Source organism: Epinephelus lanceolatus, chromosome 1, assembly GCF_041903045.1.
Source record: "Epinephelus lanceolatus isolate andai-2023 chromosome 1, ASM4190304v1, whole genome shotgun sequence".
NCBI lineage: Eukaryota > Metazoa > Chordata > Actinopteri > Perciformes > Serranidae > Epinephelus > Epinephelus lanceolatus.
In genome coordinates this window covers 16,397,013-16,406,425 of record NC_135734.1, presented here as the reverse complement: position 1 = coordinate 16,406,425, position 9,413 = coordinate 16,397,013, and the positions used below count along the sequence as shown (strand labels likewise).

Below are 9,413 nucleotides of genomic sequence, written 5' to 3'. Positions count from 1 at the left end.
CCATGTTGCTTCAGTTACTGGTTACAGTTCCTCAAGAAAAAATCAAACACTAGCCATATCAGTCAGATAAGGAAAGCTTTAACTTGCAGATATTTTCATACAATTTGTAATTGTCTGATAAAATAATGGGACATGCCCACTTTTCTGCACCTTTGTTACACGAGAAGTTATTGAAGTGCCCTCAACGACCAGCAGATGGCAGTAAAGCAGCAGAGGCAAAATGACAACGATACTCTCGCGATACTTGCAACGTTACGTCATTCCATGATGGCTGAAGATCCTGGCGGAACATTTTTCAATTTCTCTCTCATTTTTCGTTCTTTCTCTCTACCTCAGCTTGCCATAGAGACATGGCAGGACCCACAGGCCAGTTAAGCGTCCGCAGATTATCAAGGTTGACATGCCCAAGAAAGGGAACCGAAAACGGCTGAAATTTAGGGCCGGAGACGTTTGTTCGGAATCAGGTAGGTCAGTTTTGCATTAGCTAGCAAGCTAACCCGCCCACTGTTAGCACGCCTCAGACCGCTGTAATTGAAATAGCTGCCCTCTTCACTTTACAACGTTGGGGTTAATTATATGACTGAAATGTTTTATTACATTATAGGCTAAGGTGAGGACTTAGTATTATAACCTTTAGTGTTTGCTTTCTGGTATTTGTAAGAGCCAAAGTGCAGATAAATCTAACGCTACCGCTAAAGTCAAATGAGAGAGGTGTTGTTTACCAGTGCTTATGGCTTGTTTTGCTGATATATGATCAAAGAAATATGACTTCTAAACAGTATAAGTATTAAAAAGTATATATGTCTGTTTTACCCAGTGACCGTTGCTGATTATGCTGATGCCGACCCAGCCGTTGTGAAGTCAGGGAGGCTGAAAAAGGCTGTTGCAAATGCAGTTGAAAAAGAAGGTAACTTGTGATCATATGCAGTCAGTCATGTCTGTTTATGAATGATTGCAGTGTCACATGGTCACGTCTGGACAGGTGATCCATGTGCTAAACTTAACACTGTGTTTTTCAGTAAAATTACTCTGCGGCCTGGAGGCATCTCAGGGTGCTGTAGAGGAAGTCCTCTCGTCTTCAGCGAGTGTCACAGCCGACGCTTTGGACAGCAGTGATGATGTAGACCCTGAAGAAGATGGAGAAAACGAAGCTAAAGGGACGCGCAAGAAGAAGAACAAAAGGAGAAAGGGTATTATTAGCAATCTGTTAAGGGGATGCACATAGAGGAATGAGTTGAAAATGTGCAGTGTTATCAGAGTGTTCTGTGATATTTGCATATTGTCTTGCAGAAAGCAGTGAGAGCAGTGATGGTGGGGAGTATCCAGTGGATATTTGGCTAGTGCTTGCCTCCTATATTCGGCCTGAGGATGTGTGCAGGTTCGCTCTAATCTGTAAGAATGCCTGGACGGTCACTTGCACTGCAGCGTTTTGGACCAGGCTCTATAGAAGGTGAGGAGGCTTTATTGATCAACTGTGTACAGTCAGGATTGAACAGTGCACAGGTTATTAACTTCTCATCAACCAGAGAGAACTTGAAGAGGCTGTCCACTCCTCAGGGTCCAATTTAAAACTGTGAACTGACAGCAATTGATGGGATTTTTGTTGATTGGTGTGTTATATGTAAAATGAATTTGCTGAGTCACTCAAGGGCCAGAGGCAGTATCAGTGCTGCTTGGAAAAACAGCTGTATCACTGCCTTCCATGCTTTCACTTTCCTTATTTTTTTAATCTAAGTAAAACAGAAACACATAAATTACCAGAATGACAATTAGCATACATGTAAAGTACATGATTTATGGTACTGTATCCATTATTAGTAGTGTGTAAGATGAGACAAATTTTCTTGAATGTGGTCCAATAAATTAGCAAAGTAATGGAGTAGATAGGCACTTTGTATAATAAACATGTTTCCTTTCTCAGGCACTACAAGATTGACACTGACCTGCCGTTCCGTCTCCAGCCTGACTCTATTGACAGGATGTGCTCTCTACGGGCCCGTGTGATTCGCTCCCTTTTCCATTTGTATGAGCCATTCAGCTTGCGTGTCTCGAAAATTCCTGCCCTGCCAGAATCCACGCCCACAACCTTGCTCAACTCTAAGGTAAATTATCTGCTGTGTAGTCAGATGTGGAACTAACATTTTTATTTTGTTTATGATTTGTTAGTATTGCATGTGATTAGCTTGTAGTTAAGAGTTTACCTTTTTCATGCTAATGCACGCATGGCTAGGTAGGAAAACTCTGGGCTAACTGAGCCTGTTTACCAAATTTGTGATATCTAGGCTATCCATGACCACTGATGTTAGATGTAGTGGAGCCAGGTAGCTCAAAGAGCCAGACTTTGTTGCTGTTGTTGTTGTTCTCTGCATGATAGGCAAGGCAAGGCAAGGCAAGTTTATTTGTAGAGCACAATTCATACACAAAGTAATTCAAAGTGCTTTACAGAACAAGAAAATGCATTAAAATCACAATACAAAAAGATAAAAACATAAATAATCATTATAAAATGAACTTTAAAAGAGAAGAGTGCAGATAAGACCCTTTCAGTCATATGCACAGTGAAATAGAGCTGTTTTGAGCCTAGATTTGAACATTGTCAGAGTAGAGGCCTGTCTCACATCTTCAGAAAGACTGTTCCAGATTTTAGGTGCATAAAACTGGAATCCTGATTCCCCATGTTTAGTCCTGACTCTGGGCACCAGCAGGAGGCCGGTCCCTGAGGTCCTCAGAGTCCGAGATGGTTCATATGGCACTAACATGTCAGAGATGTACTTTGGTGCTAGGCCGTGGAGAGACTTGTACACAAGCAGAGCTGCTTTAAAGTCTATTCTCTGAGCCACAGGAAGCCAGTGTAGAGACCTGAGCACAGGACTAATGTGCTCGTACTTCCTGGTTCTGGTCAGGACCCGAGCAGCAGCATTCTGGATGTACTGCAGCTGTCTTACGGCCCGTTTGGAGAGGCCAGTGAGCAGGCCGTTACAGTAGTCTAACCTACTAGAGACAAATGCATGGATCAGTCTCTCCAAGTCAGGTTTAGACACTATACCTTTGATTTTGGCAATGTTTTTTAGATGGTAAAAAGCTGTTATTGATTTGATGTGGCTGTTAAAGTTCAAGTCTGAGTCCATTATTACCCCGAGATTTCTAACCTGATTTGTAGGTTTTAGAGAGAGAGACTGAAGGTGACTGCTGACACTTTCTCTTTGTTTCTGTGGACCAAATACGATGACTTCAATCTTGTCTGAATTTAGCTGGAGAAAGTTGTTTTGCATCCACACACTGACCTGTTGGATGCAGTGACAGAGTGAATCCACTGGTCCATATTCACCTGCTGTCAGTGAGACATAGATCTGAGTGTCGTCTGCATAATTGTGGTAGGACACATTATTACTTTGTATTAACTGGCCTAAAGGCAGCATGTAGAGATTGAACAGAAGGGGTCCCAGGATTGAACCTTGGGGCACCCCACAGGTCAAGGCCATGTGGGCTGAGACACAGTTACCAATTTCAACAAAGTACTTCCTGTCTTCTAGATAGGACTTCAACCAATTTAGGGCAGTGCCAGAGATGCCCACCCAGTCCTCTAGTCTCTGTGAAAGGATCTCATGATCGACAGTGTCAAAAGCAGCACTCAGATCTAGCAGGACTAAAACTGAGACTTTGCCTGCGTCAGTGTTCAGGCGGATGTCATTTGTCACCTTAATAAGAGCGGTCTCAGTGCTGTGATGGGGTCTAAAACCTGACTGGAAAACATCAAAGGAGTTGTTCTTTAGGAGAAAGTCAGTAAGCTGTTGGTAAACAACTTTCTCAAGGACTTTGCCTAAAAACGGCAGATTTGAAATGGGCCGGTAGTTCTTCAGTACTGTGGCATCAAGACTGCTCTTCTTTAGGAGAGGCTTTATGACGGCAGTTTTCAAGGCCTTTGGGAATGTTCCAGATTATAGTGACATGTTAACTATGTGAGCGAGTCGTGGTAACAAACTGCTCAGCACAGACTTTAGAAATCTAGTGAGTAACACATCGAGGCAGCATGTAGACGAACTCAGACTGGTGATGATCTCTTGGACAGTTTTGTCAGTTACAGGTGCAAAATGAGTCAGCTCTAAGTGTCTAAGGGGCTGCAGGGTTGTTATTGGTGTTGTGGAATTGATGGCATTTTTAATGGTCTGAACCTTGTCGCGATAGGGGCTCCTTATTTAGTGTTTGGTTGGACTAAAAATTTTGACCTACATGGCACATGGTTTCACACCTCTGGGTCATGTATATGTATTAACTAAGTCTAATTTTGCATTTTTATTTTCAAAACAAGAAAAAAACCAGGAAGAAATACACGTATGCATGTACGTACAAACTTAAACAAACCTTTCACTCTGGAAATATTGATTTTCTTTTTGTGCTTTTAATGGTTCCTGTTGCAGTGTTTACTCTTCTGGGTCAGAAAGCTGCCAGGGACTCGGTCTGAGGCATTGTGGGAGTTTAACTTCAAGTTTCTAAAGCAGGTAAAAAAGGGTTGTTTAAAACCAACTACGCCCCTTTCCTAATATGATCATTTTTTACATAATCAGTAATAATCTGTGGTGTTGCTGCCTTTGTTTTTATTGTTATGTATTTCTGTGGTTATCTCCATCCAGCAGGGACACAATAAGAATGGTTGTGTCAAGTCTTTGCGGATGCCCACACAATACAAAGATGTCCACACGAACCCAGACTCTGACTGCTACATGCTTCAGGTCACCACCCTCAACTTCATCTTTACCCCTGTGGTTATGGGCATGACACTGTCCCTGGTTAGTAACTCTTGGGTTTTTTTGTATTTGGTAGAGAGCACAGACTGTTCTTTTAACTACTTGCACATGTTACCCTGTAGCTGACCTGTGCTGTGATGGTAGAAACAGGATATCAAAAAGAAGAATTTTAATGGCACCTAGGGAGCAGGACATCACTTTTTGCCAGTAGTCTGCATGAACTTTATTAACCTCTGCACCAAAGATTAAGATCCATTTTCGATCATGACCTGGTGCACCAAGTATCCTTCACTCCTCTCCTAATCCAAACTGGTCTGTCTCTGTCTTTCTCATAGTTCACAATCAACGTTAGCACAGACATGCGCCACCACCGTGTTCGTCTGGTCTTCCAGGACTCGCCGCTCCAGCGGGGCAAGAAGAGAGGGGATCAGGGCGGGACCCAGGTGGTGTTGGATCCTGTACACAGTGTAAAGCTCATGGACTGGTGGCACCCACAGTACCCCTCCTCACCCTACACATAGGAGACCTGCCCTGCAGAACGACACACCAAGAACCCTGCTGTTATCTAATCCCACTCACCAAACAGAAATATTATACTGGATGATTCTGCAGAACTCTGGATTATGATCATTCACATTTCCTAGACCCTATTAGATGTTAAAGGCAGAATGAGTAGGAAAAAAACGGTGTTTAGGTTTATAAAGAGTAACCTACATATCCTACTCATTTTGCCTTCAGAGAAGGCCTGAGATGGGATGCAAATTCCAACTGCCAGTGTCACATTCAAATATGTTGCATGCCCATCCACCACAACCGCCACACTCTACTTGTTTTTTAAACATCATAGGTCTTTGTGAATCTAAATGGTGCACTGCAGAATTGTCCAATATGAACATTATTCCTGGGAGACAGGGCTTGTTATGTGTGTTTTGAAATCTGCCATGTCCACATAGGAACATTGGAGTCCCTCTGCACTTTCAACACTCCTCGGCTCCAGCAGTTCCGTAGTCTTTCTGAAAACATGAAGAAGTAGGGCTGGGAAACCAGAAAACCATCATCTGAAATTAGTAACTGTTTTGATCAGGGATGTCCCGATCCGATTAAGGTATTTTTTAACCAATTGGGATCAAGAGCCCAATCCGATCCTTTGTTTTACATTGGCTTATCACATAGGTGTTTGTACTTGCTATGCTTTCATTCACAGCGATGCAACAACTCTTCATTGTCAGTTCTCCTCCACTTTTCTGAGCTCACGTGTGTGTGTGTGTGTGTGTGTGTGTGTGTGTGTGTGTGTGTGTGTGTGTGTGTGTGTGTGTGTGTGTGTGTGAGCTTTGGCTGAGCCCCGCCCACCACAAAACACTGCAGATCATAAAAGAAAATGCAGTATGTAACTGTTTAGTTACGTTATTCACTGAAGTTACGTGCACTCGTTTCATTTTAGCTCAGTGCTAGTATCTTAGCTTCGCTTTCAGCCATGACGCATAGTGTTTTACTGCTCTGCTCAACAAAAATAAACACTCGATTGAATACAGTTTATTCAGGTAACTCAGACACAGGCCTCACCAAAGCCACTGGAGTATAGTCTCTTGAAGGGACAGAGAAATTCATTCGACACAGCGACAAGGCAATAAAAGATAAAGAAAGGGGTTGTTATTTTATGCTTTGTAAAATAAGGCTAATTTTGCAAGAAGTGTGCACTGTGCAGCTGTATTATCAAAGCAAATGTATCAGATCGGGACTCTGTATCAATAGATAGTCAATATTAAATGATTAGATTGTGGGCGAAAAACTTCATCGGGGCATCCCTAGTTTTAGTATCTGTTTATATATGAAAAATTACGTCAAATTGTTTAGTAATTTCTCACTTTGGACAGCTGGTAGAACTTTAATTTGTTTTGCATTATTTCAGACAGAAGTGCATCATGTTTCACAATATAAAAAAAAAACTGTGATATGATCATAGTGATAGATGATGGATGATCAATATTGATATATTGCTCAGCCCTACAGACTTGCCAGAGGGGAATGTGTTCGCTATTATTTTACGTTAGACATGTTGCATGTTGAACCTACATGTGTAACATGTTTTCTAGATAAGTCTAAACCTCATGGATTAACAGGGTGGGACATTTTTGCTGTCCTCCCTTGGTTTGTTTTTATACTCACTTGAAAAGTTACTCAAAAATATCTTGATTATGTGCTGGTTTGAATTTGACAACGTTGCATCAACAGAATTGTATTCTTATTTTAAAATTTAAGAAACTTGACGTATTTAAAGTAGCCTCCCTTAGTGTTATGTAAATATTAATGACACTGCTCTTTACTGAAGGGGCCAAAGAGATGATTTACCTCAGACGTCAGCCACTCGCCTGCTGATTTAAGCATTATGTCTTTTCTTTCTAGTGTTTCATTGCTAAAAACATGTTGATTGTCTCATTGCTGGCTGTGTGAGCCGTGTACCCCACTGCCTCCTGTGGAATCTCATTCTCATATTTGAATGGCTCAAAGTGGTTTAAGTGGTCTGTCTTTCAAGTGTTGAATGTTAGTGGAATCATGCCAATCACATACTTGATTATGATGGGGAGAGAGCTACTGTTTACAGTGATTTATCAATCCATCAGACACCGTCAGAACCACTTAACTAGGATCATGAACATATACATATGTTGCAAATGAAAAAATAGATGAGCCGCAACAGTTTACACCTTCAGAAGTAAAAAGCAGAAGACAGCTGGATGTTCTGGTTGGCAGCAGTTAATTGTTTTAGTGGTTGGTCTAGTGTCAGATGAGAGTTACATTGATAAACTTACTGCACTGAAATAAAAACTGAAACTGCCCATTTTAAATGTCTCCATGTCTTTTGTCATGAGATGTCACAGTTTGCGCTATGATAGTGATTTTGCCTCCCTCTTGTTGTCACAGTGTGTACTACAGGTGTGATCCAACAGTCACTGGACAGCGCAAGTCTCTCCTTCACATCTTTCGGCATGTATAAATGCTTTACATGCTGTTGGTGCACTTGTAACCAGTCAACATGCCATATTCTTTTCAGACCAGTGAAACACAAACAACAAAAATATACTGACATTAGGTGGTCTTTAAAATCACACAGAAACATGCCTGTTGAAAAAAATGTCAATAGGCCAACATACAAACTTTAGAAATGTGAATTTGGGAGGTAAAAATTCATGACCAGTATGTTGATACTATGATTAACGGGGCTTCCCATATTATGAGGAACACTTATGGAATCTACATAATGGATACAGTCACTATTGTGGCCACTTTTCAGTGTCCACATTTTCATTTTAAGATTAAGAATTAAGATTTATTGTATTTCACAGGGTGTGAACCCAATCTCTGCATTTAACAGATACTTAACCCTGAAATGCAACTGGGACTAAACTAAATGCGTCATAAATATGAAACAAAATAAAAGCAGACTCGGGGAAGGCGGTAAAAACGATAAAGATGGAGCTGTCTCCCCTCAGTCGTGTTGGCTGTTGACTAAAGTTAGAGGACCTCTTAAAACTCCCCCTGTGCAGTTAACAGGCATCACGTCATCGCCTCAAAATACCAGCCAGTCGAAGACAGGAAAAAAGACTACATTTCCCACAAACCCTCCGCGCACTGCTATTGGTGGTGGTCACAGGTGACCGCAGACGCTCCGAGTTGTGACAACATCTCGACGGGCAAAACGAAAACAAATTAGCCTGTGAAGTGCGAGCGGTGGTCCACGCTGTAGCAGTGTGTGGGGATACGGAGACACCTGAGACTTTTAAGAGTGTTTTAAAGTTTAAACGCGACTTTTTCTCCCGGTAGAGCCCGGCAGGTTTGGTGTTGTCAGAGCGCACGAGAGAGGTGGGCACGCACTTTTCGTGAACCCGACTTCTTTACTTCGTTCTGTCTGACCTTCAGAGCGGGTAAGTGATACTTTACCTCCGCCACTGACATCTAGCTACTGCTACCACAACACTACCTCTGGAAACCTCGCGAGCTGTCATTTAAAGTGCGTATATCTCGGTTTACACGCAAAGTCTCGTGATTTAATGAGGTTAAAATTAAAAATAGCCAACTTAACATTTGTCCTTAGGAAATTAAAGGCATCCCCACCTTGTAATAGTCAGTTAAATGTTGCTAAATCATTACAAAATAGCTATTTCAGCATTGTAGACGAGACTTGTAGCTTCATACTTTAAGCTTTACTTTACCCTTAACATACAGGCTGCAAGCATCACAATTCACAGTGCATCATTTGTTAAGGCCATGTTTCCAGCTCATTATAATGTCATTATGAATCTGAACAGAATAATTATGGAAAGGTGTGGACACCCACCAGCACATAATAAATCATAAAGAACAAAATAGACATCCAAAACACTTCCACATGCTTTTACTCTATGTTTAGTACCCATTAAAGTTCATTTTCTATATTTCATACTAGATTAATTTTACAAAAATAGGGAATAATCATTAAATAAAATAGAATAGAACTGAAATTTAGCTTTTTGTTTTTTATGATGGGGACACTGATGCCACTTTGGGACCCACTTGGTTAGACCATAATGCACCACTTTCCCCTTTTTACTGTCATCACTGGAGAGCCTCCCCTCTTGCCATTTATAAGCCGGCCGGTATCAGTAACAACACCTCAGCCCCGGGGTATGC

General features: G+C 41.5%; 2 protein-coding genes across 5 annotated transcripts in view; both read left to right on the top strand.

The window, feature by feature from the left end:
* The first annotated feature begins 259 nt into the window (after positions 1–259).
* tmem183a (transmembrane protein 183A) lies at positions 260–7,591 on the top strand. Of its 2 annotated transcripts, none has more exons than XM_033627753.2 (8): positions 260–464; positions 818–907; positions 1,020–1,190; positions 1,291–1,450; positions 1,922–2,102; positions 4,419–4,499; positions 4,635–4,787; positions 5,081–7,591. In XM_033627753.2, the coding sequence occupies exons 1-8, from the start codon at positions 401–403 to the stop codon at positions 5,264–5,266; spliced, it is 1,086 nt and encodes a 361-aa protein (XP_033483644.2). In that variant the 5' UTR covers positions 260–400; the 3' UTR covers positions 5,267–7,591. The 2 variants fall into 2 exon arrangements, with proteins under 2 accessions (XP_033483644.2, XP_033483643.2); XM_033627752.2 differs by having other exon boundaries at positions 4,632–4,787.
* Positions 7,592–8,419: 828 nt separating this feature from the next.
* The window catches only part of tfeb (transcription factor EB), a 37,380-nt gene continuing 36,386 nt past the window's right edge, over positions 8,420–9,413 (top strand). For 2 of the 3 annotated variants that reach the window (XM_033627265.2, XM_033627259.2), the window contains exon 1: positions 8,420–8,668. The gene's annotated coding sequence lies outside the window, so the exon portion shown is untranslated. The remainder of the gene's footprint in view (positions 8,669–9,413) is intronic. The other variant, XM_033627261.2, reaches the window with a different exon arrangement.

What these genes read in the sequence shown, in the direction of transcription:
- tmem183a (XM_033627752.2), top strand. Translation starts at nt 401, where the DNA reads ATGCCCAAGAAAGGGAACCGAAAACGGCTGAAATTTAGGGCCGGAGAC. An exon ending in AAATGCAGTTGAAAAAGAAG is followed by an intron (nt 908 to 1,019) that starts GTAACTTGTGAT and finishes TGTGTTTTTCAG; the next exon opens with TAAAATTACTCTGCGGCCTG. An exon ending in TGGGCATGACACTGTCCCTG is followed by an intron (nt 4,788 to 5,080) that starts GTTAGTAACTCT and finishes TCTTTCTCATAG; the next exon opens with TTCACAATCAACGTTAGCAC.